The sequence below is a fragment of the Corvus hawaiiensis genome, chromosome 1 (genome assembly GCF_020740725.1).
Source record: "Corvus hawaiiensis isolate bCorHaw1 chromosome 1, bCorHaw1.pri.cur, whole genome shotgun sequence".
NCBI classification, from domain to species: Eukaryota; Metazoa; Chordata; class Aves; order Passeriformes; family Corvidae; genus Corvus; species Corvus hawaiiensis.
Genome location: NC_063213.1, coordinates 69,383,720 through 69,410,409, shown reverse-complemented (window position 1 = coordinate 69,410,409; position 26,690 = coordinate 69,383,720). Strand labels below are relative to the sequence as shown.

The 26,690-nt window shown below is 45.1% G+C and overlaps 1 protein-coding gene across 1 annotated transcript; it reads right to left on the bottom strand.

Moving 5' to 3' along the window:
* Positions 1–1,158: 1,158 nt before the first annotated feature.
* PXDC1 (PX domain containing 1) lies at positions 1,159–26,690 on the bottom strand. The gene is made up of 5 exons (XM_048310056.1): positions 26,045–26,690; positions 13,175–13,266; positions 12,766–12,883; positions 8,922–9,033; positions 1,159–2,793 (listed from the first exon to the last, which is right to left on the bottom strand). Exons 1-5 carry the CDS (start codon positions 26,298–26,300, stop codon positions 2,676–2,678), a joined length of 696 nt encoding a protein of 231 aa, XP_048166013.1. The 5' UTR covers positions 26,301–26,690; the 3' UTR covers positions 1,159–2,675.

Here is a 26,690-nt window from a genome sequence, read left to right as displayed (position 1 = left end):
GGGCCTGTGGGTTCCAGGTCCCTAATGGCCCCTGGGTTTCCCCCACTTACTCATGGCCCAGAACTCCATGTCAGCCCTCCCAGCCCATCAGGCTTTGCCCCAGAAATACCATAGCAGGGCTGCTCTCCCGTTCCCCAGAGCAGACCCATGTCCTGGCCTGTCCTTGGCCCACTCCCATCCTCAGCGAGGTGCCTGATGCTGCCCCAGTGCCCGGTGCCCTGCTCCTGGCAGGGTGCTGGGACAGGCTGCAGCTGCCCAGCTCTGCCCTGACAGCCCCATGGGAGCCCCTGCTCCACTGACCCTCATGGGGCCCTGATATTCAGCTTGAGAAACTGGAAATGCACACAGCCTGGCTGGCTTTCATTTGAGGAATGTGGCTGTACATTTTTAAAATTAGCAGTATTTACCTATTTATTTTTTAACTCATGCAATTTAAAGTGCTTTAAAAGAGAAGTATTTACCATGTGGTCAATAATTCACAGGAAAATTCAAATGAATGATGGGGACAACATTCCATCAAAAGCCAGTGATGCTGTTCTCCAAAGTATTAGTCAAGGAAAACTCAGTGACAGGGAGATGAAGTAGAATTACCCAAAGCAACATGGTAGGCTGACAGCAAGGTTATGAATTGAAATAAAATATTCCAATATCCAGTCCAATACACATCTACCAGATGCTATTTCTACTTCATCACAGTTAACTAAGAGCACTGGCAGAAGAATTAAAACTAATGGGAGTAAAACAAATAAAAAAACCTTCCCAGTTCTAATACAAGAGGCTGCTCAGAAAGTCTTTGAGTGAGTGATAATATATTCCCTTCTATTCCAGAAATTTACCTTATAAGAATTTGCTTTATTTTCAAACAGAATAATGGCCAGATTTGATTTCACTGATGATCTTGAAAATACAGAAATCCTCCACTAAACTTAGTGGCATTAAACCACATACACCTAGACCCAAGATCAACAGCTAGGCAGAGAAGTTTCACATAGATACACACCAGTATGAGTAACATGCGGAGCATAGAAATTGCTATTACTCAGCATGTTTCAAAAACTAGGAGGAAAAGAAAGAGGATTTGACATGTCTGGGAAATTGTACTCAAAACAAGACCAAAAAAAAAAACCAAAAAGAAGGCACTGTTTTAAGCTGCAGAAATGTACTGAAGGTGAGTTATATTTTATTTCATTTCATTAAAATATATTTTAAAAACATACTGTGTAAAAGAATTAGGATTCTCAATAATTTATTATTTACATTAACAAATTCCATTTGACTGTTATTCTATAGATAGAAACAAAAAGTCTGCAGAAGGGAGTTATATCAGCTTCTTCAGGACCAAGCAAGCCTGTTTTCCAAGAAACATGTCCAAAAATGCATTTCTTCCCATTTCAATCCCTTCAAAATAATATTTGCAAAAGGATGGCAAAAAGCTCGATGAAAGGTCGTGTTGGTGAGTATTGAGCACTCACAATGAGAGCCGGGAATTTGGGGTGCTCTGCCAGGGAGAGACCCCGAGGAGACTTTAACATTGCACTACTCAACAGTCAAGAGGCTGCAGGGTCCAATCCCACTCTTGCTCCCACTGTCCTGTCTGTGCTGAAATCTGTGGCATTACACAACAACGAGGCCTGCAGCTGACCCCTCCAGGAAGATCTCAGAAAGCTGGACAGACTCCTTGAGACAGGGTGGCAATGGAGAGACTGTTTTTCCTACCACTGCAGGCACACTGCAGCTTATCATTCCTTTTCAGTCCAAACACAACATAAATCTCAGTGTCTTCCTTCCCATCCTCTGGGAAGAAATATGCATAGGGAATTATCTCTCTGATGTAAACATCTGTAAGCACCATTCACATACGCTGGTCCACATGAAAAAAAAAATTATCGAAGTGCCTGCCATAGCCTTGACCCTTCTTAGCAGAGCAGCTCAGCTTTCCCATTAGCTTTCAGACTTCTGAAATCATCCGGGTACCCAAACATCATGCACAGTTCATTGCAACGCCAGCTGCTGTCTGCTTTACTATTCCAGGAAGGAGCAGTCGCCCTTTCAGTGATTATACAAAAGCCCATGATTAAAAGAAGTAAAGCTGTCAGCTCGTGTGTTTTGTTTCCTGGAGGCACTCAGTGGTATTTCTGACATCTCGTGTAAGGCACCAGTCATCCGGTAGCTGAGCAAAAAGCGACCCACGAGACCTCCATTAAGCAACTGCAGAGGGAACTGGCAAAGTTCAGCTGGTTTGCTTGTCTTCCTGTTTACAAAGCATAAAAAGTGTGGTCACGCCATCTGAGGAAGTTCCTGGTGGTATCCTAAAAGGGGAGGTCTCAACTTGCACCACAGGGAGCACGGGTGACAGTGTGCTACAGCTGCATCAGGGTGGCAATTCCCATGGACATAGCAGAGATTTCCTTGATCCCCAGGAAGCCTCTACTGCCTTGCTTTCACAGAAAGTGAGTTTGTTGTCAGCAGCAAAGCAGATAACTCCTTACTAGATGTCTCCATAACACACAACAGAGGACCACACTACAAAACCAGCTTTGTGGTGCTCTTGCTGCAGCTTCCCTGCTGTTGGTCTTGTCTGCACAGCCTTATACACAGAGATGCAACGCCGAGATAGCAGAGCCTATGGACGATGAGGTTGGCTGGACGCTGGCTGACTGCACCACTGAGCAGCCTCAGTCCAGAATGTCAGTCTCAAATGGGACCAGGTGGTAGTATGTCAAATTGGTGACATAAGCTGTTGGATCATCACTGTCTTCCAGCTCTGAGGTAAAGTCACTAACACTTTCAAACCTAAGGAGAGATGAAAAAAACCACCAAAAGGCATTAAGTCATTTAGAAAATCAATGGAATTGGAAAAAAAGTACTAAGGGAGTAGGAGAAGTACTTGGAGCTGATCCCATCCACACCTCCTTCTCCTCCTAGAATCATGTGGCTATGACTAAACCATGGGCCAGTGAGAACCATGGTGCACGCAAGCAAGTAATCTTGTCACCCCTGACTTTCAAAGCTCCTAGTGAGGAAGGAAGGAAGGAAGGAAGGAAGGAAGGAGCGAGCAAGTGAGTCTTGGAAGAGTGAATCATGCAGTTGAAGTCCACATCCTTCTATTTTGTTCCTACAGCATGTGGCAACAACACAAAACGCCTCAGTTCTCACTTAAAAAGTGAAAAGGAAACTGCCTTTGTTTCCCATCTGAATTTGGACCCTCAGCCTTTCACTTCACAGGCACCTTCTCTGGGTTTGGCTTTTGTAAGAGGCCAAGTGTCTAACACAGGTAGGAAAAATGGCTATAGCGTCCTTCCTCCAGGTCTTGCTATCCTTCCCATGGTACAAGACTTAGGTTTTGACAAGCAAAGGATCTCGAAATATAAAGAGATTCTCAAATTTAGTTTCACTTGTTTTGGTATTTTCCTCCCCACTTCCCAACACCTGTTTTATAACCTGAACTCTTGCAAGGATTACCCACTGTCTCTTACCTACTCTCAGCCAGAAGGCATCAAGCTGTTAAAATCTACACTTTTCTCAGTTACACACATTCCCATTCCAAGAAGGCTTGAATTTCTGCAGTAAGAAACATCATCTTCTTCCTAGATAGCCTAATACTTAAAGGCAGTCACTGCAGGCAAAAAACTAAATTTCAGCTCAGTTCTAAAAGGGGGTTAAAGAATTGTAAAGTTTCTTTTTCTCAAACTTTCTCTTTAAGACTTTAAAAGAACTTTCATTCACTATGATAGAGTGAGAAATAAAAAGAAATAGAAACTGAAAAATTGCACAAGATAGAAATAGAAATTATAACCTAGTGTGACTTTTAGCATCTGTCTCTAACACCTTTATCAACCTAGCTGGCCTACTTCGGCTCTCTGAATGGCAGATAAACAGATGAGCTTTAAAAGAATTAATATTTAAAACTGCATCTCACTTACACATAAACTAGTCAGACTCTTTAGATAAGTGAAAAAACTGCAGACATCCCTCTAACCTCACCCTGAGGGTTTCCTGAGTGAAGTATTTCAGAGGACCTGAAGAAGAATGGTAGGGTAAACAGGTAAGTCTCCCACTCCCATCTCTTCCCAAAACTTTATTTAGAAGCATCATGGGTTATTGGATAGCCTAAGCTATACATCCTGCAATGTATGGCCACAGTTCTACCTTTTCCATACTCCTTCCTGGTCCTTCTCATCTCTTTTTTTTTTAACTATGAGAACCAAAATAGAGAACATTTTTTTTGAGTAGAAACTCATGGATTTTCTCCTGTGGTGCTGATGCTTTGCTCTTCACTTTAAATGAAACAGCAATGAGACTGAACTTTGAACGTTTATTACCCTCATTCCTCCAGTCCCTCCAGGCTGTTTGCTTGCCTGCGTGTGTGGGAACGTGTGCACCAGGGAGTTGACTTGGTATCTTGCAAACACTTCCCAGATCACGTTGTGCTGTCTTATGGACTTCAAGTGATCCAGAAACAACAGATTATGAAATACCAGTGGGGCAGACAGTGAAGAAAGCGGAAGAGGAGTCAAGAAGGCTATTCAGATTTTGCTCTTTCTCCTGTCAGCATAAAGCTACATTATCATGACTGAAATAACCTACAGATTTTGTGGTTCTCCAGCCTCACTGATAGGTTACTACAAGCAGAATGTGAGGCCCAAAGGAGTGGAAGTCAGATGCTGTGGTTCAGGAGGAAGCTTTTCTTGCCACCAAAAACGAAGTGTGTGCACAGCAGTCTGCAAAGCACTGCTCTAGAGTGCTCACACAAAACCAAACTCAATAAACCAGGACTGTTTACTACAGTCAGCAGCTGTATACAATACCAACAGTCAAGATGTTTTTGTGCTGTTACCAACAGGTCTTTTTCTCAAACTCTGCAGCTCTATTATGGACCTGCAGATTCCTAAATGTCCAAACTGCTGCCCTTAATATTTTTTCCTCAAAGTACCTTGACAGACACACCATCTTTTGCAAGAGCCTATTTCTTCTGTTGTGAGACAAAATTCTTCATCATTTTAGCCTCTGATAATGCATGAGATTTGCTACTCAGATTCACCAGGAAGAAAAGGGAACAACCATAGAAGCTAATGGCTTGAACAGGCTAGCTAGATAAAAAACTGGTGGCTGGGCTTCAAGAGTGAGTGATGGTGAATGGAGTTAAATCCATTTGGTAGCCATTCACAGGTAGCATTTTCCTGGGCTCAGTTTTGGGTCCAGTCCTGTTGAATATCTTTATTGATGGTCTGGACGAAAGGATCAAGTGCACCTCCTGTCAGTTTGCAGATGACACCATGCTGAGTGGGAGTGCCAATGTGCTGGAGGGTAGGAAGGTTTTCCCAGAGGGATCTGGACAGGCTGGATTGATGGACTGAAGCCAATTGCATGAGCTTCAACAAGATCAGGTGCTGGGTCCTGCACTTGCATCACAAGTGACCCCATGCAGAGCTACAGGCTTGGGGCAGAGCGGCTGTAAATCTGCCAGGCAAAAAAGGACCTGGGGGTGCTGGTTAACGGCAGCTGAACAGGAGCCACCGTGTGCTCAGGTGGCCAAGAAGGCCAATGGCATCCTGGCCTGTATCAGAAATAGTGACCAGCAGGACCAGGGCAGTGATTGTCCCCCTGTACTTGGAACTGGTGAGGCCACGCTTCAAATCCTGTGTCCAGTTCTGGGACCCTCACAGCCAAGAAGGATATTGAGGTGGTGGAGCATGTCTAGAAAAGGGCAACAGAGCTGGTGAAGGGTCTGGAGCACAAGTCTGATGAGGAGCAGCTGAGGGAGCTGAGGTTTTTTAGGCAGGAGAAGAGGAGGCTCAGGGGAGGCCTTATAACTCTCTACAGCTGCCTGAAAGGAGGGTGTAGCCAGGTGGGGGGTTGGACTCTTCTCCAGGTAACCTGGGACAGGGCAAGAAATAAGGGCCTCAAGTCCTACTAGGGAAAGTTTAGACTAGACATTAGGAAAAATTTCTTGACTGAAATGGTTATCGAGCATTGGAACAAGCTGCCCAGGGAAGTGGTTGAGTCAGCATCACTGGAAGTATTTAAAAGATATACATATCATAGAATCATAGAATGGTTTGGTTTGGAAGGGACCTTAAAGATGACCCAGTTCCAACCCTCCTGCCATGGGCAGGGACACCTTCCACTAGACCAGGTTGTGCAGAGCCCCATCCAGCCTGGTTCTGGAACGCCTCCAGGGATGGGGAATCCACAACCTGGGGAACTTGTTCCAGTGTCTCACAACTCTCATCTAAAGATTTTCTTCCTAATATCTAATCTAAACCTACTCTCCTTCAGCTCCCCCCTTATCCTATCACATGCCCCCATGAAAATTCCCTCTCCATCTCTCTTGCGGGCCTCCTTCAGGTACTGGAGCAAATTTGCCTAAAAGGAAGCTTATCCAATGCCACAGACTCTGCTGCTGGCCTAGAAGATGGAATTGCAAACAGTCTTGGCAGAGAAAGGTACCTCTGTAACAAAACCAAAGCAGAAGTTCAAATGCATTTATTTACCACCTTTTTCTTTCAAAAGAACTTCAGACTACTCTCCAAGAGCCACACAGAGAAGGACTATTTATGCCACATGCATGCTGAGCACACTGGCTTCACCACATTTTGCAACAGTATGGTATACTGCCAACTAAAATCAGAGAGAAAATGAAGGAAGCAGAAAATACCTACTTCAGAACAATAGAGTAAGCAACTGCAACTTGGAAAAGCGCTGTGGTTTCTTTTGCAACAAATATGAGACATTTCAGCTGATGGATCACTGGGCAGGTAGCACTGCAGGCTACCACAGCTAACCAGTATAGGGAATGAGCACTTCCTGCTGAAGCTTCAAGCACTTTTTCCCGAAAAATACAGGTTTGCTCTGCAAAATGTCTCATTCAAGTTCAGCAGCAGCCAAAACCCTGAAGTCATAAAGAGTTTAATGCAGCTGAAAGGAAAAATTTCCCGTCTGAAGATATCAAGTCCACAAGGAATTAACTCTGATTTCAGGGTAGAACACACCATAAATCCAATTTTACTGAGACCAAAAAGGAATAGCATAGGATTTGACAGATTTGAAAGTTTCCTTTCTGGGCTAATAACATACATTTAAACCAACAGTATAGAAAATTTCTGCTTTTGAAAAAGGTTCAATTTTTACAAAACAGCTGTGCTACACTGGTTCCATTATCTCCTGGCTATTACCGCTTGGCTATAAAATACAGCTGCAGGATGGGAAAATTTAGGGCACCATATAAAACACACACATGCAATTTATTAGCTTCTTGACTCTTGACTTCACATCCTTTGGAAAGTTAAACCACAAATGCACAAAGTCACGCTGTTACCCTAGAATAATTTCTTCCACCATTTTCTGGGAAGCTATGCCTACCATTCAGTTTTCATCACATTAGTATTTTCTGGCCTTAAAAGTCTCTGACTTTAATGGGATGACAGTTAGATGATTGCAGTTTCTGATGCCAGGTAAGTTTTGCTTGGGCTGGAGCACATTTTTAAAATCAAAGCTAGTTATAAATACTTTTTTAATCAATTTTTTTTAATAGTCAATTAAGGCAGGAAAAGGCTTTCTTTGGTAATTTTCTCCTATGATTTGTCTCTCAGTACAAAAACTGATCCACTGTGAACTATAACATATAATAATTTCCAGGTATTGGCCTTACAGAATTACCTCTAGTGTGCCATTTCAGCCTCATTATTACAAGCTTATAAGCTTAAATGGTGTTAGCAAGGTCAAGGTTCAAAACACTAAGTGATAAGTTAATAAAAAGACTTCAAGAAATTATATCAGAGCCAGAGATACTCTCCAGCCCCTGACAAAGTCTTGCCAAGCTCTAAACCTTGTTACAGACTGGCAATGACCACATTTCAAATATAGCAAGACAGATCACTGCATTCAAAGATCAAGGCTTATAGTATTCTGTTTCCTTAATTTTACTGGTCTAATGAAAAAGTAGGTTAATGTTCCTCACCAAAAATATTTAAATGCTTCACTACCTGAAGCTCATTGAAGTATCACCTGGTATGACAGAAATCTGTAGGAGCAGATTTCCATCAATACCTATGTTTGAATACGGTCACTGACTTAAGACCTACATGAATCAAGGAATCACAGAATGGTTGGGGTTGGAATGGATCTCTGGACAGCATCCACTACAACCCTCTGACAAGGCAGGGTCACCCAGAGCAGGTGACACAGGAACACATCAAGGAGGGTTTGGAATGTCTCCAGAGAGGGAGACTCCATGACCTCCCTGGGCAGCCTGTTCCAGTGCTCTGCCATCCTCAACATAAAGAAGTTCTTCCTCATGTTGAGGTAAAACTTCTTGTGCTTTAGTTTATAGCCATAAAAGCCCTCCTGGTTACAGGTTTCTGACCCCAGAATACCTACATATATTAGGAAGCAGAACTTACCAATAAGAACAGTCTAACTTGCCTTTCCCCTAAGGAAATACACATGCTACCCCAAGTCCTAGGTGAGCAGCTGCTGACCTTTGTTCAATTACTTTCAGGGATGTGTTCCCCTCTGAGGACAGTGTTTTGCTTCCCAAACATCCCACTACCCTTTGTAGCAGGATATGCCATTTGTTAGGATGTTTGAGTTTCCAAGTTTGGCCTCAAACCAGCTCTCATCACAGTCATGAGAGGACAAAATAACTCTGTTCTCCCTTGGCAGCACCCCTATGGCAGCGTCAGTTCTTTTTTCATACAGAGAGGTTTGAGCACTTTGGGATCAATCATTATCTCATTTTATCCACTTTAACAGGAAATTGCTGTGAAGTGTAAGCAATCAGGCTCAGTAACCTTTAACCAGTCAGGATGACAGCTGTACCAGTCTTGCTCCTAGACAGACAATAACATTTTGCTAGGGGGGTGGGAAAGCTACAGCTTATCTGAAGGTGACAGCATTGCTCTTGCTCAAACTCCACTTACAAATGTTCTGCTGAATCTACATCCAGGTGCTTCTCTTTTCCATTAGGTATACTGTGGTCAATGACTATGGTTTCAGTGTTGGCTAAACAGAATCCATTTGATCGCATGATTTCTGTCGGGAGAAGAAAGAAAACAAGATGAAAAAAAAAAAAGCTGGAAAACAACTGTGTATCATATGTAATTGACATGGCTATGAACTTAGATGTGTGCATGACATTGAAAATCTGCACATGAAAGCAGGAATGAAGGGTTGGTTTCACAGCTTCTTACATCTGCAAGCTGCCAGCGCTCAAGCAATTTTATTCACCTAATCAATTCATGACACAAAGCATCTGAAGCAACTACCACTACCAAATCATAATTGTATTTTTCTTAGACAGTCCCAGGCTTAAGCCAGTTAAGCAAAAATAAAGAAGACATAAAAAGGGAAATAAAAAGTGACCTTACAAGATAATTCAATCACCAACTCTAAGTCATGTAAAGCAATACCATGTTTTGCACTGCCATTGACCCTGCTTATTTTGTTTCTCACAGTGTTAGAAGCCTCCAATACAGAATATCTAAAATTTATACCTAATTCCACTTACTACCATGGGGAGAATTAATAATTAAAGAATAGTATTTGATGTAAATGAGAAGTTAATCCACATCTGTGCTATGGAAAGTCAAACTAGGCAAGTCACAAGGATTTCTTTCAGTCACACAATTTTAGATGAAGCTAGGACCACCAGAATAGAATAAATGCACGTTTTTAAAAAAATCAGTACTGACTTAAGTAGGATAACTCTTGGTCTGCCTCATGGCACTATGACCCTCTGTTACAGCCTTGCATTATCAGCACAACAAAAAAATTAGTCTGTGGCAGAAAATATGGTAGGCAGAAAACACACGAACAAATTTCTGCTACATATACAGTTCATAAAATGAACACGAGATGAGACAGGAGAGAGGAGGTAATTTTTTTTAACATTTACATGTTTCTACATTAAGGTAAAGCCAGAACTCACTTCCATATTTTTCTTGAGAGCCATCTTTGACTTTCAGTCTGTATTTTACTGCAACTCACTTTAGCAGAATACATTTGGGGGTTGTGAAAACACTGAACCCCAGCAGAATCACACTTCACATGACTCATCTTGAGCCAGCATATATGTAAAATAAGATTTACACCATAAATTCAAATTCAGTTTTCATCTTAGAGGGCAGTTCTTTCTCTCTTCTCCATCACTTCCACTCTGAGCACGACCATGTGGGATTTGTTTTTTCAGAGAATAAAAAACATTTTTGCCTGCTTTTCCAAGACTACAAGCCAGGTAGAAAGCTGCACTAACAGGAATGCCAGTATTTTCCTAGTGTCCTTGACTTGACCTAAGAGGAACAGCGTTTCACTGCTGCATGAACTGCCTTACCCATTATCATTTACTGCCATCTACTGACAGCACTGCCAGATACTGAACCATTTCCAGTGTGCAACATCCAGATGAGGCAAATACCAATTAACATCAAATTTCCACCTATGTTCTTAGCATTAATGGCAGCAATCACTTGAATGACAAAATTAATTACCACAAGATGCTTTTGCATGGCTGCATAGGTAGGAGAATCTTCCTCCAGTTAATTAGGTATTACTCATCACTACCAACAATAATTTAGAATTAAAACATGCTATTATTCAGCTGAGATAGTTTCCACAGCTCCTCTACATACAGGCTGTCAGGAGGGCTCCCTTTGCTGCTAACTTCTGTCCATCAGACAGGCCCCCTTGCTCTGAATTGAGGTTCATCTTGACTGTCTTCTCTCTGTTGTACCCACCATGTGTCATATTCAGTCATGCACACACAGAGTACATGTCCCCTGATGGGGTGCACACCCTCCCAAAAAGTGTATGAAAGCATTCCACACAGCAAAAAGCCCCAAACCAGAGCAGTGCTCCAGCATGTAACCTACACAATTCCAAAGACATTTATTCTTGGTATTTGGTGTTTCCAACAAGAGCAAGGAAACACCAACAGCAGTCACCCCTTGAAACATTTTTAAAGTATTTAGTTTGTAGTTCCTTCATTTCATAATGGGCAGGATCTAGGATCCATTTTGCAGCTCTGGTCTCACAGAGTAGCAACATACTTCAGACAAAACCCATGAATGTGCTTTCAAGTGGCTGTCCTGAGAACATTTCTTGGTTCAGGAGTAAAATGTATGACCATGTGCAGCTTTTGGAAGATGTCTAATGGCAAGAGCATACACAAGAGAAATTTTACCCAAGGTTTCCACATTGACTGAAGACATCATCCAAACCTCCCTAGCCACAGGTGGAACACGAGATAAGCATGTTGGCTCCTGTTTCTCGTACCCAGGAAGTCAAACCTGCATCAAACCTGCAATGTGGCCCTGGGGGCTGTTTTTTGCACTGCAGCCTGGGCTTGGGGCACCCTACAAGAAGGCACCAGCCCAGACAGGCTGGCAAGACCACACTTCTCACTGAGGCTCTGTGCTACACAATACTCATAAACCATCTTCCATTCAATTAAAGGAATATTTTTTTAACAGAAGACAGATTCATTTAGAAGCAGAGCTAAGGATCAGTTACTAATTGTTTACCCTGTGTATGACAACAAGCCTTAAACCCCACTGTTTACACCTTTGGCATGTTGACACACTGACTGGCCATTAACTGATACTTTGTTAGTATCAAAGAAAACTGATACCAGTTCCTTGCCAGACACTTTAAACCTTGGAGGACTGTGTAGTATTTTACTTTAATTAACTCTGAATAAGCTCTTCTGGTGACACAAAACCTGCAGTTGCCATTAGGCTCAAACAAAATATTTCAATATAGAAATACAAAACCAGGCACACCAGAAGTTCACAGGCCTTTTGACAACGGTCAGTAGCAGATGAAGAGGGGAAAGGCTAAAAGAATAGGCAAGGACAGGCTCTGCACTTTGCCCACTAGCAATCTGTGGTTCTGGAACTTCCTACGTCTCCACCTGTGACAGGTTTCAATGTACTTTTCCTCCACTTGCTTGTCTAACTCCCTTTTGAAGTCACTTCTGCTTTCAGTTTCCCCATATCCTATGACAATGAGTTCCACTCCTTAACTATGCTTTGTATGGAAACAAAACAATATTATAACCTTGCTTTTGTTTGTTTAAAGCCTGTTGTCTGTCAGTGATATTGGATAACTATAGCTCTTTTTTCATGAGAAGTACAGGGTAACTGACCTCCTTCTATTCACAGCTTTGTAGACTTCCATCATACCCCTGTCTGTCATCTCTTCTCACAGGTGAAGTGTCCCTCTTTGTTTAACCTCTTTCTTGGAGAAGCTGTTCTACAACTTAGATCCTCGCCTTTTATTTGTAGAATTTTAAATTCTATTATACCCTGAGGTAGAGAAACCAAAATTGTGCATATTGTATTCAAGATGGGGTTGTGCTCCTCTCCTCTGTTCCCCCCTCCTTTTCTAGTAATAGAATCTAAGTCTCACTGCTGGTATTTGCCCATTGCTAGGCACCAAGCTTACATTTCCACAGAACTGTATCAATAGCCTCAAAATCTCCTTTTTAAGTGGTAACAGCACTATCATAAGTGATGATATGCAGTAAGGACTGCATTTTCCTCACATTCACTGCTTTGCATTTGTCAGCCTCCCATTTCACCTGCCACTTTAGTGCCTGAATGCACGTTGCATAGTGTATCAAGGCTAATTATATGTTCTATATCACAAAGCAGACTATTGAGAACTATATTTTGTATTGTTGATAGAGAAATAATAATGGGAACAGCAAACAAATTAATTTTCATTCTGTAATTCTTGTGTCAACTGCAGGAAGTTAACAACTCTTACCTGATATTTTAACTGGACTTTGAAAGCTTGGCTGAATTTTATGGACATTGTCATTTTTTAGAACTTGGTCCAAAGGAGATCTTTCAAAGAATGTGAGGACAACTTCAGACCTTGAATACTTAAAAAGAGAGGAATAAAAAAAAAAAAGACATCCATTTTTAACCAGTAGTTTGTTTTGTCCCTCTTCTCCATTTCAACCCCTTCATAGTATGACAGAAAAACTTACTACAAGTGACAGCTTAGAGGAATCATTACACAGTTCTGGCACTCAGCATTTTCCAAGTTAATAAATTGCTGCTTCCTTCAGAGTTTGGCAACCCTGCCCATCACATTCTAATCTGCATGGGATTGTGCATGTCACCATGAGGGAGGAGTCAAGCTGGGCTAAATTGGAACTCGGCTAACTCACCTTCCAGGGCATGTTTATAATAGTCTTCAGAAGCTTTTCCACTTCATTAAGTCTGGCTTCTATATCATGGGCTTCTTTTATTGTGATGAGCCCTAGAAACAAAGTAAACAGATCATAAGCATAAACAAAGGCACACTTACTCACACTTCAGCAGCCAGAAGCAGCCCCACAGGAAGATGTGGAACAACCTCAAATATGCCTCCCAGAAACGTCTTTTAAAGCAACTGATGGTAAAGTGTGCACCCCAAACTGAGGTGGGTGTAGTTTACAAGCAGAGCTGCAAGCCTGACACAAACTCAGCTGTTTATGACCACATGTAGGAATTGCAAGACAAGCAGAAGTAGAACCACCTACTCCCTCACCCACAGTTTCACTACACAGCATTTCCAGCAGTGATAAATAAACAGCCCAATTTCTGATTGCAAGAACCATTATCCGTCCTTTTTTTTTTGTGTATGTAAATAAAAAGCAAAAGAAAACCCAAGAAAACCGAAAGACGCATCCTACAGATAAGAGAGAAAAAACAAACACAAGCTAAACAAAAGGCAGTTTTGTATTTCTCTGACTGTAAGCCCCAATGAGTGGTCCAAGGAGAGTGGTCAGTGTCATGTTCTTCAAGTGTAAGATCACTGTTAGGATTTTTTTCATATCATCAGTCACTGAATTATCAGTGCTGCAGGAGGGATTAAGATGAAAATTTTACTGTCCAATATCCAGAATGATGCATTACAATGCAATATTGAATTTCTCAGAATGGCGATCTTAAACACTAACACCATATTTTGTATGTCTAACCTGCAGGGCACCTGTAACTTCCCCCACCTCTAGCAGACTGAAGGAAATACAGCACAGGTTATATACATGTACAGGGCATGTAAGGAGAAGTAAACCCTCAAAATCTCACATCCCTCTAGTGGGCCTTTTATTGCTGATATTTGCAATCTACTTTTTCTTAACCAAATTATCATTTAACCTCTATATTTGTGTATCTTTTCCAAGGAGCAGGATATACCCATGAAAATTAAATACCTACAAGAGAAATTATTATATATAACAAGCCATGCCAAACAAACAACCCAACAAAAAGCTGGAAAAGGAAAAGACACAATAAATCAAAACCATCAAAATTAAAAATCTGCAAAGCAGTCTGTGAGAAAGCACTTCAATATACTACAATTGTGTTAAAGTAAGTGTATCTTCATCTCCCTATTCAAAAGACAAACACAGAGCCATCAAACATGCAGAGTGTGGGAACAACATCCACAAACAGTTTCAGTCTGCACCAGTCCTTGCTGTTTGCTACCAGCGAGATACAATCCCATACAAACTTCCCAGACAAAAGTGTGACTTGTAAGCTGTCAGCTCTCCTCCAGTTACAGCTCTAAATAAAACAGAGATTGTCTCCAAAGCAACCGGGTTTACTTGACAGCTGTCCCACAAAAGTTGCCTGCTTGTATAAGCCTTTCTCTTGCTCAGCAGTCCTTCATTTTGCCTGTATTTTCAGCATGGCTATTGCCTCACCCCAGCACAACTCTGCCTCTCTGCTGACAGCAGAGCAGTGCATATCAGCATGTAAAGAAGGTGGTGTGTGTCCTTCTTTGGCTGGTGTACACTACAGTCAGGTAGCTTTGCTTGGAAATTCTCTGAAAGGCTGTAAATGTGAATAAACTCATCTGCATGGGTCCACAGACTGGGTATCAGCTGGGCTGTGCTTGACACTACAGAGATGAATTGCAGACCAGCACCCTTCATCCTCCTAACTCCAGGGTGTGCGCAGGCTCAGGTGGATCTGCTTCACCCCTCCACAAATATGTTCCCATCCCACATTTGAATCAAGTTCAAATTTTCAATGAAAGTGCTTTCACCTTTCCTAAAAGAAAAAAAAAAGCTGCCAATGGTCCCACAGCTCAGACACCTACCCATGATGTTAGAAACACACTGCTGGCCCTCCTGGAGCCCACATCAGAGGAAACAGAGCCAGCCACCCTGATGCCAGCTGCCATAGGGTGCCTCCACTTCTGCTGGTCTTGATCCACTCTGCATAAACACTGATATAGTCAGAGCAGAGACTGCCCCGCTGTGGCTCCCACCTTGCAAACGAAGACCTCATTGCCAATCCACCAGGAATTCATTTTACTAGGAAGAGGGATACTTTCAAACAAATGAAGATATTCAGACTGGGAGGTGGAGAAAAAGAAAAAAAAAAAACCCTAAACCACCTCAGCAACAACCCTGAGCATTCATTCCATGAGGAAAACCAGCCAAGCGGTCAGGATTTCTCTCATTAGTAATCAGGGAAAGCATCTGCAGCTCCACACGGCCTTTTTATGCTTCACCAAGAAGTCAGACAAGGCTGTCAGCCTGTTGCACTGTCACAGATCACCCTGTGGGAGGTTTTACAGCTTCTTGCATTCACAAGGAATTTCCAGCCCTGGTATATTATCTCCTTCCACCTCTTGGAAAGACACCAGAATGCAAACCCACACTCCAACTTGGAAACTGGCACAGAAGACTTGTAACATCTGACACCATAAAACATGTTTCTTACTGAAGCTTTCAGTAATATCAAAACCAAAAAGCAGACAGCGTAGGAAGGAGGGTGATACATCTGCCTGGACAGCTTCCTATATCTGTGCTTAATGATTACAGATGCACAGCTTTGGGGCGTAAAGCTGCTGACCTTAAATGAATTCTCCATACAGGGAGTTCAATTTGGCCAGGCTAAAGCCTTTCTTTTCGTACATCTACAGCCCAAGCACACAGAAACCACTTGACTGGCTATATACACACATTTTTTTAAACCTGTAATTTCTTCTGCAATTCCATGAAAGTTGTAAGGCCCTCATTTATCTTAATTCTACAAGTCTCTGTTTTTAAAAGTTAACAGATGCTCCTGTGGTTTTCAGTTAGTCATAGACCATGATCCCACAACCCGAGGAACTGCTCCCAACCCCACAGCCACGCTAACCAGAGTGAGGCACTGCCTGCCCAAGCAGCCAGGAGGAGTGGAGGTCCTGGTCCCTCCTTTCCATCCCTTTCAGCACTCTGTAACTGGCTGCTGTCATCAACCACAGCACCTACGTGCATGAGAAACACTGGGGTTTCGCAAGGTAAAGTCTCTAGTGTCAACACTGGCTTAAGGTGCTCCCACCCTCCCCTGCACCTCATTTCCTCTCCCACACCACAACAGAGAGCTGCTTCTGCTTTGCCAGCACAGTTAGGTGAGCAGCAGGGAATACCTCAAACCACTCCTGTCAAAGGCTTCACCTCAGGAAACCGCAGACTCCACAGAAAAAGCAAGAGACTGCAGGCTAGGATGCCCCATACCGGCTCCTTTCTCACCCAGGCAGTATACTAAGTTTGAGAGGAATCTGAATTAGTGTAAAAAACGGTCACAGAACCGCACCCAAGTTTCCAGGCCTATTCTTCACTTTGTGGGGGTTTCTCCCCTGCCTGTCTTCTTTCTCCTGTTTGGAATATTTGTCGAGGCAGAAAGAAAGAGGAAAAAAAGCCAGAGACTGATGTGGGCTCTCCAGACGCTGGAAACGCCTGAACAAACAGACACACAGACATGCCAGCTGACACCACAGACAGAGCCCAGCACTGCCTCCATTCATTAACCCTGACACAAATACACCAAAAGGTGGATGCATCTGGAGTGCATGGGACACCCTGGCCACATATGAAGCATCCATACAGCAGCTACAACATGCGCCGAGGCTGTTGTCTCTGCCCATGGGCCATAAAAACATGTCTAGCCTGTATTTCCATCTGGGGCTTTTACTCCCCAAGAACCCTTACTCCGTTTCCTGTAAAATAAAAATAAAATACCAGTAAAATAACCAGTATCCTGGAACCAGTTGTCTTTTCTTCACTTGTTCAGTCATGCAACAGAGCTGAGCTCAGAGCTGGGCAATTTGTTAGTGAGGTCATGGTGAAAAGCTGTTCTCATGCCTTTTCCTCGGCTCTGGCCCTTGTCTGACTGCTAATGGAAAACACACATAAACTCCTCCCAGGAAAACTTTGCTCTCTGCCTTGTTACCCATACTGTGCTCGGACAATTAGCTATTATTTCAAGTGATTTAAATGCTATATACACCTATGTTTATAGAGTTTGAGGTAAACTGGAGTCCCACTGGCTCCTTTTTTTACCACAAACCCTGCTGCCAAATACCACAAACTTCTGAGATTCCTTCACCCTGCACACAGGGGAGCCAACAGGCTGGGTGACAGGAGGGATGACACTGCCTAATCCAGGGTGGCACTCACCTGTGCCTGGAACATTGCTTTAGCAGGGTTCTGCTGTGTACACAGCCCACATAGTCAGTGACCTCATTCAATCCCTTCGACATTTTCTCTGCCCCTTTCCAGATCAAGAGCCCCAGGCAGAGTCCTTAAGACTGAAAAGGATTTGCTTTCAGCTCGAGACCAAGCGTAGGTAGCAACTTTGCGCAGAGCAGCCTGTCTGGAAAAGTACAGCACGAGCAGCACCAGAGGCCTGTAACATTCTTCCTGCCCTGGGTCCCTGGTGCCGGGGCAGCTGCAGGAGGCTGGGGGAGCAGGCCAGCAGCTGTGTACCTGGCACACTGGCTCACAGCGTGGGAGAGGGGCCCAGAGCTGCACACAGGCAGGAAACGAGCTCAGCAGAGAGAAGAACGAACTGAGAGCCAACTCCTGATGTAAACACACAAGCCTTGGTAGGGCTGTCCTATTACTGCCACGTGAGCCACCAAATCTGCAACTAATGACATCCTAAAAACCACAGATAATCCACCCCGTCCTTCTAGCACAGGAAGCAGCACAGGAATTGCTGCATGTGCTTCATGGCTCATCATGAAATCACAGAGCAGTCCCGACAGCCAGCGTCCACGATGAGCATTGTCTCAAAAATCCTCTAGTGCCTTCCAAGGAAGGGTAAGTTCATGCCCAAGTCAAGTCTCCTATGTCATGTCAACGATGACACACAGAAGTCTGTTTTTCTGGAGATATGTTGCTATGTACAAGTCACTATGTACACATGATCTCAAACTGTGGGCAAACCCTGTCGCTCCAATCTGAAGGTTTACACTTCTTGTTTATGGTCAGGGACAGGAGCAAAGGATGTCGAAGAAATACCCTACTTTCTCAAAATCAGTTCTATATGTACAGAAAGCTGAGCAAGAGCAGAAGCTGAGGTGTACTTTCCGAAGATATGTACAAGATGGAATGCCAATAGTCCTAAATGCTGTGTGTTTTAGTACGCAGATGAAGATTAAAGTTGCATTGAGCCCCTCTCATCTAATCCTCTCTCCATTCCCTATAGGAATACTGCAGAGTAGGTATCAAAGGGGAAAAAAGGAGTAACCAATAAATTGAGAGAGAAATCCTACTGTGTTCTGCTAATCTACACTCCAAGAAAGTTTTGAGGCTTATGGATTCAGATCATGAGTCCATCCTTCTCTCTGTGCACAAGACCCCAAGCAGCAGTTAAGGATTTCAAATCTTTAGGGAAGACATACAAGTTGCCTTGCATGGGACACTGCTACTCTGCTCTCTCTCCTGACCAGACTTCAACGGGAGATGTGCCCCCTTTTCCCCAGTTACAGTATTCATCAACACTGCAATGTTAAAACTTTTTTATCCTTTTCCCTCATTCCTCCTTCCCCTCAGATGTGTTCTAACCCTTGTGCACACACACAATCCAGGAGGTAGATGGAGGAATAGAAGGAAGGTCCTAGTCATTAAAGAAGGTACACAAAATCACAGAATAATGTTAAATAAGAGAGTCTAATTTGATTCATCCAAAGAAGGGCCAGATCCTAAGTTAGATCAGGCTGCTGGGGACCATATCCAGTTGACTTCTAAAGAGACCCACAGACAGATACTCCACAGAAACATGCAGAAACTGAGGCCACTCATCTGGCACATGGATCAGGGCTGAAAGGTGACAGACAGCTCAGCCCCATTTTTTCTGCTGTTTTGGTCCTTTGCACTGCCTCCTATTTCCTCCCTCTGCTGAACTGGGTTCTTCTCAACACCATTTCAGCTGTCATTTTCCCCTGCTTCATGGCCACCGTACCTTGCTCGTCCTAGCAGCTGCCCAGGTAGCATCCCTCCTCACCGCAAACACGTGTTCCCTCAACCTTGCCACCTGGCATAACTGTGGCATTAGCTACCTCAGACTGGATTCTGAAAAGGCCAAACCAGCTCCCACTAACAGCTGCCTCCTCTCTGATGGAGGAGATGAGGATAAAAGGTTGCTAGAAGGGCAAAGAAATACCCAGGGGTATGTGAAGGCAGGAAATTAAAAAAAAAAAACCAGCAGATGAGAAAGCCTGTTTCACACAACTTTTCTTCAATAACTGCAGAAGTAACACCACAGAAATCCCTTCAAGTCCAAAGACTTGATAAGATCCAGAGAAGGGCAGATAATTATGGGCAATCAGGGATGTTAGATCTTCAATTACTAGAGACCAGGACTGTCACTTTTTTGGTCTCTGCCTGTTATTTATGCTGTTTTCTGCAGCATCTGGTTCTCGTCACCAGGGACAGAACCCTAGAGCTAGCTACAGCACTGGCCTGGCTTAAGTCTGGCAGCTCTAGCAACTCCTCTTTGATGCCTCTTTCCTAATTCTACAACACCCCTCTCTTGGGGAAAACACACTTGCCCCTTCCCCTTGTGGGGAAGTTCATCCATTTCACGTGACAGGAGTCACTACAGGTTTTACAAAGGATTTGCTATTGATGCAATATCATTAACAAGATCCATCTTGGTGGCATTACTGAGGGAGCAGCTAAAAGGATACAGCAGAGCTGAAAAGAGGGGTGGGTGTAGGGAGGTGGACTTTTGACATTTATCACATTGTGCTGCCCTTCTTAATGATGAGGAACAAAATAGGAAGATACTGAGATAAATCTGTTTGATGCGGAAAGAGGGAGAGCTTTCAAAACCCTGCCCACACCTTTCTTCTTTTGCAGTTCATATGAAGCAGATGCAGGATGGGGAAAAGTCCTGTCCAAACAACTGTCCAACTGAGATGCCCCAGAGTGAAAGTTGTCACCATGATCACCTGAGGACTCTGGCACACTTAGGCACCCATGCAAAGAAAAGAGGCAAGGTAAAAGCAGAGAAATCCGGACCCTCAAGATGATGGGGTTTCCACACTATTATTAGTTATGGGATCTCCCAGGACCTTTGGAAGGGATGGCACATCTTGGTGGCAGAGCTCAGCAGACAGGCTTTCCCCACAGACTTCCCTGTCTTGATGCCTGATGAGCCACCAGAAAGATGTCAAAGACACATGAGATAAGAGTGAACAAAGCAGTCAAAACCTGATGGACAATGCAAGCTTCTACAACCATTTTTAGTGCTGGTTTCTTATCAGGTGAGAAATGTCATGAAAAACACACCTTGTTTCCATTCCTTTCCACCAAAAACTTCCCTGACACATTTGTTCACCACAAAAAGGCAACTTGTGTCTAGCTTTATAACAACACAGCCAGCTTCATTTATCTCCATCATTACAAATGAACCATGAAATTCAGCTGATAAAAAAACAAACCCAGAAGCCACAAACTTAATTTTGGTTATACAGTTCTGCTAGAGCCTGATAACCAAGAGCTGCATCCTTTGTCTGCCAGACAGAAGCTCTGAGCAAGCTCCACTAATGAACTGTTGACAATGTCAACAATGAAAAGAGCACAATAGATGCAGTGTATTTATCTGTATTGTCACAGCACCGAGAAACAGCTGCTGTCTGTAGAAACCACGATGCTGCTTCTGCAGAGCTCCCTCTTCTCATAAATCACACTCCCAGATGGCCTTGTAAACAACAACAACTCTGTAATGCAGCATATAGAAAACTAAGTTATGAATGCAACATTTGCAAGCAAACAATGTTCCTGGGCTGGCTCTTTGGGAACTGCCTTCTGTGTTGTGCATGTCCTTCCAATGGCAACCCTGGAGGAGCTTCCCACTGGGACATGAAAAACAGATGATCACCTGCTTCCCGCAGGAAGAAGCCACCCCAGAGGCAGGCACAAGGCTTGGAGCTAGAGCTGAAAATGATCCTCTGTGAGGGGCTGCTCAGGTCTGCTGCAGATGAAGTGACTGCCTCTATGCTACGAGTAGGTGCAAGGTTTCTATAGGAAATCTCCACCACTACTGGAAAACTTCTGTGGATGGACAGAGGTTGAGCAACAGCAAGGTGGAAGGGAACAGAGGAGTCCTGCAGAGCCATAGATAACCATGGATGGTAGCACACCGCTGAGGGGAACCTGGAGGCAAAGAAAAGGAACAGCAAGCAGCTCAGGGAAAGCAACGTGGAGAAGCAGAGAGGAAATAACAGAAAGAACATCAAGGGGAAAAATGGCCATGACAGAGTAGAATGAGTCAGAAGAGGCACAGAAAGGAGGAAAATGAGAACTTTGGGAAGAGAGACCCATCTAGTAATAAAAGAAATCTGTCAGAGAGTTTCTGATTTGGCAGCTCAGAGTATCAGAGCAGGACCAGGCACTACACATAGGTACAATATGAACAGTTACATTGGAAGAGCATCTGAGCCTCTGTTCTGATAACAGGCAACAAACAAGTGCAGAGGATTGTCAAAATCCACCCTGCCACTCCAAGGGCAAAACAAATCCCAACTTTGAAAGGCTGCTAATTTGCTCTTTTGGCTTCCTTAAGGGGTTGATTCTGCCCACACTGAAGTCAGAGGTGAGTGAGGTGTGTGACTGCTGACTGCATAGAAGCTGGCTCAAGTTCTAGGATAAATCTTAGATGAGATCTCCTCACAAGTAGTATTTAGAGAAAATAGGAGGGGGAAAAAAGAGAAAGAGTCCTTTTCCAGATTTATACCTCACTTTTGCTGTCTATTTGGTCTGTTGCAACTATTTCTATTTCCATCAATTTTAAGTCAGCTTCTAAGTCCATAACTCTGCCTTTCTCATGAAAACTGATTTAAATTCAAAGGTAGACTTTGCATAGAGAAACAGACAGTTTAGTAACATTAGGCTGTGTTCACTGCAGGAGTGAATGAGCCTGTGTTTTCTTGTGATCCTGTTTTGTACATTTGCCTAGAGCAAGGGACAGGCACATTTCAAAGACAAATAAAATACTAGCAAGTTACTGGTAACATCACAGTGAATTATCCTTAGTCACCCTGCAGATATGCACGTATCTAACTTTGTTTACCAGCTTCCTAGTGAGATGCCTTGTGTTGCTGAATGTCCTTGGCCTTTAGCATCATTGTACACTCCAGATGCAGAGAGTGCACTCTACCACGTGCTCTTATTAGTTATCAAAGACAAGACCAGACTATGTGAATGCCATACTCCCTCCTGGGACCTCCCCTCCTCTCACATCAAAGAAAGTCTAAGATGAACAGCCACTGCAGACAGCTACACGTCCCATCCTCTCCTCTGCAATCTCAAAGCACTCAGCAGTTCCAACAAATAAGGAAGGGGAGAGCATTGTGGAAGCCAGTCCGGGAGGATGAGGCGTCAAGAAAGGAATGTAGAGGATGGTTTCCTCGTGCTGAGCAAGAAAAGGAGCACACTCCTGCTCAGCATGAACTGTGCTGAAGCCAGCAATAAAGGTAACAACCAACTCTTTCTGAAATTGCTGACTTTTTAAAATAAAAAAAACCCAGCCTTCGTTTAAAAAGTTAACAACATCAAATAGCTCAAGCTTCCACTCTCACCGTGTCCCTTAAATGTAACACACTGCAGCTTGACTGAGCTGTAGGATAATGCTAGACCTTTTAATGCTCCTTAGGCTAATCTGTAGGGACTTTGGAGTCCTTCAATGCAATGCAAATTTGGTTTGCAACACTTTATCACTTCCTCCAGATAAAAGGCACAGCTGATGTTCACCTTCTTTCATAAAGACCAAAAGAAACACACACATATATACAAACTCACATACATATGCATATATCTTTGTATATACATAAAAATACACACAAATGTATATGACTAAATGCTAACACACACAAAAAAGGGCTTTTGTCAGTTGTTTTTGTTGGGTTCCATATATTGAGCTTCACTGTAAGCAGCAGGACATCTGCCTTTAAACAGGACATTAACCATGCTTACCCCATGAATTTTGTAAAGATTGGACATGCCCCATGCAATCTTTTCTTGCAAATACAAATCTGTGATACAAAGCTTTGCATCAGTGTCACTTAGTTAAACTCGACTTTGTCAAGTTATCAGAGGCTGTGGCCAGCCAATTTAAAACGTTGATATGATGAAGTGCTCTCTAGGCAGAGAAGCATACTCTGCAAAGTAATTTTCTTTAGAGCGGGAGCAGCATAATTTTAAATAGTGTATTGCTGAAATTGTGACGCACGCTGTAATTGCTTAGAAACTACTCCTGATTTTTATTCTGTCTCTGTTGCAAAGTTAACCCCCACCCCCTCAACAAGCTAAACAGATCATAATCTGCTTATATTAGCTTTTGATTTTTCAAATCCTGGACTGATGCTTTGCTCATTCCCAATTCTACTGAAGTCAGTGCACCTGTTCCTGAGATAAAGGTAAGTCAAGGTTGCTGGGTCTAGGTTTTAGGCAGGGATTGAGCTGCACAGGCTGAGGATGGTTAATCTTTTTCAGTTGTTCATGCATGAATGGTGTATCTACCTGGGACTGTCAAGTAAAGCCAGTGCAAGGGACTATAATCCCATCTGGCTCAAACTGCACAAATAATGCTTTGCAGAGAAGTGAAAAGAGTTTAACACTTCGCAAAAGCTCTGGCAGACCTTGAGACAGGAGAGGAACCATGCTTGTTTGAGAGAGGCGCTGAGGAATGAGATGGGCTTTAGGATAAGGAGTGGCTCCTGTACGTGGGGAAGGAGCACTGGGAGGGGCAGGAGGCCAAGGATCGAGTCTGTTTGCAGCCAGACACAGCACACACCCCAGACCAGCTGCCAAGCTACTCTTCAGAGCCCAATAAAGCCAACAAGAAGGACTACCGGCACCCTGGGAGGTCAATTTTAAGTCACGGTGACTCTGGCAGGTGCTGTGCCCTGCACACTACAGGCAGGCTCGCTCCAAACCTACCCAAATACCCTCAAAAGCCGTGGCCCAGGTGCCACATACACTTGAAGGCCATGTTGCTTAGAATTTACTGCCACTCAGCACTACTAAAAGTCACACTTGCAGTACTTTGGGTTGGACACACTCGGTGGGTAACAAGCTTTTGCAGTACTTTAGATCCCTGGTCAGCAACAGAAATTCATGAGGCACTGTTTGTGCCGGCACACACCAGGGCTGAGAGGTGGAGTCCGGCATCCTCAGGAACAGCCCCATTCCCAGCCTGCACCCAAGCGGGAGGAGACAGCCCCCCTCCGGCACCCAGCCCTGCAAGCATCTCCCGCTCGCACCCCGGGGCGAGCAGGGGCTGCGGGGCTGCGGCCGCCCCGGCTCCCTTGCGCCCATCCCCGCCGTCTGCAGAGGGCACTCGGGGCCTGCGAGTGGCTGCGGAGCTCCCGGGGCCGGCGGGGCCGAGCTGCCACCTCCCGGCGGCGGGGACGGGAAAGCCCAGCGCCGGGCGACACAGGCCAGGAGCGGACTGCGGCTCCCGCGACACAAGGAAGCGTGGGAGAGGGAAAGGTACGAGCTTTTTCATGTGAGGCATATAAAAAACCCAGACCTAGCCCATCACCAGAGGTTAGGGATCTGGCAGGACCATGGAAAAAGACCTGCCTCGCTATAAACACCTGTCAGAAAACATCCTTGGGGAGTGAGCCCGGGAGAGATCGCCACCGGCAGGGAACAGAGCCCACTGTCACCCAGGGACGGCCCAGGAATGAAGTTCGGTGGGTTTACACCAGTATGAGCGGTGCAGACCCAGTTCCGAGAACAGCAAAAAGCAGACCCTCTGCAGGGGGGTCCCACTAGCAAGGTGAGAGGCTAAGTGAGAGCTGGGGAAAACTTCCCCATCCTCTCACAGAAAAAAACCAGGCACAGAATATCGGCTTTCCCCCGCTCCTGTTCAATCAAACCATTTACGTGGTAACTCAAACAAGTGGGAAGACTGGAAGTGCCAGGCATACACCCATTTTCAGATGACTGGATGCTCCTCACCACTCTACATACTTGAAATACCTCAGAGTAGAACATGTAACTCTATCTAAAAAATATCCCAAACATTAAACAAATTAAACCAAACCCCCAAGACAGCTTGGGTACATCCTGCTTCTGCACAGCAAGGCCTGAGCATGGGCAACATCCCTTGAGTTGGTTAATCCGCTTCAGAAACTGAAAGAGAACGGTCTCTACAACCGCTGGTGCAATTCCCGTTTCACAGAAGTTATGCGAGGAATTATGCCAGCTCCCAGAGTTGCTCCTTCCCCTGGCAAGCGCCGCAGCCCTTTTTTTTTTTTTTTTTGCCCTCTCCTTGTGGCAAACAACATACCAACATGCGGAGATTTTTCAGCTACACCCTTTTTCCTGACAACCACCCCCCAGCCCTTCCTCGGGGAGCCCAGAGGCACCGCAGAGGAGCAGCGCGAACGGGGACCCCTCTGCTCCCCGAGCCCAACCTAACCCGGAGCCGCGCAGCCGGAGACAGCAGCAGCGATACTGAAGTCTCCTTCCTGCGGGAGCCCTCGGCTCCAGCCGTACAGTCAAAAAAAAAAAAAAAAAAGGAGAAACACAACTCAACATCCCGGGAGGAGTTTCCGACCGCAAAACGCCCCCGCAGTTTTTCGGCCCCCCCACCCCGTCCGGTTCTCAGCGGCTCCAGCTCCTCACCCCGCTTCCCTCTGCCGAGAGGGACCGCTCGCCCGCCCGTCCTCCCCTGCCATCGCCACCCCGGGGAAGCGGCGGCGGCCGAAACCCGCCCGCCCGCGGAGCAGCGAGTGCCAGGCCCGCGGAGGCTGCTCAAACCTTGGAGCAAGGGGGAGCGGGACAGCTCGGGCCGGTCCTCAGGGAAGGAGTCGAGGAGTCGCTTGAAGAGGCGGCCGAGGTCGGAGTAGCTGCGGTGCAGGTAGAGGATGTTGCGGTCCGACCACTCGGTGCGGATCTCGTAGAACTCCTCCTCGTCGCCCTGCCGGCTGATGATGAGCCGCCGGATGCCGTTCACCCAGCAGCCCCGCACGTACATGTTTACCAGCGAGGTGCCCTCAAACACGGCCGAAGCCATCCCGGCGCCGCCCGCACATCCCCCGCCGCCGGCGCAGGGCGAAGCGCACCGCCCCGCGCCGCCGTGGCCAAGTTAAGAGGAGGAGGAGGAAGAAGAGGAGGAGGAGGAGGAAGAGAGAAGGGGGGTGCCACCCGCCGCACGGCCCCCCCGGCCCAGCCCTGCCCGCCGGGGCTGCGTCGTCTCCCGGCGCTGGAGGGCGGCTCACTAGTGCCCCATAGACGGCGGCCGCAGCGAGGGAACGGCCCGGGCACCCTGCCCCGCCGAGCCCCCGGCGCCGAGCAGGACGGCTCTCACCCCCTCCGGGGCGGGGAGCAGGGTGGCTCGGCCCCTTCTTCCTCGCAGAAGGAAGGCAGGGTCCCTCCCGTCCAAGGCGGGGGGATACTCCCGGTC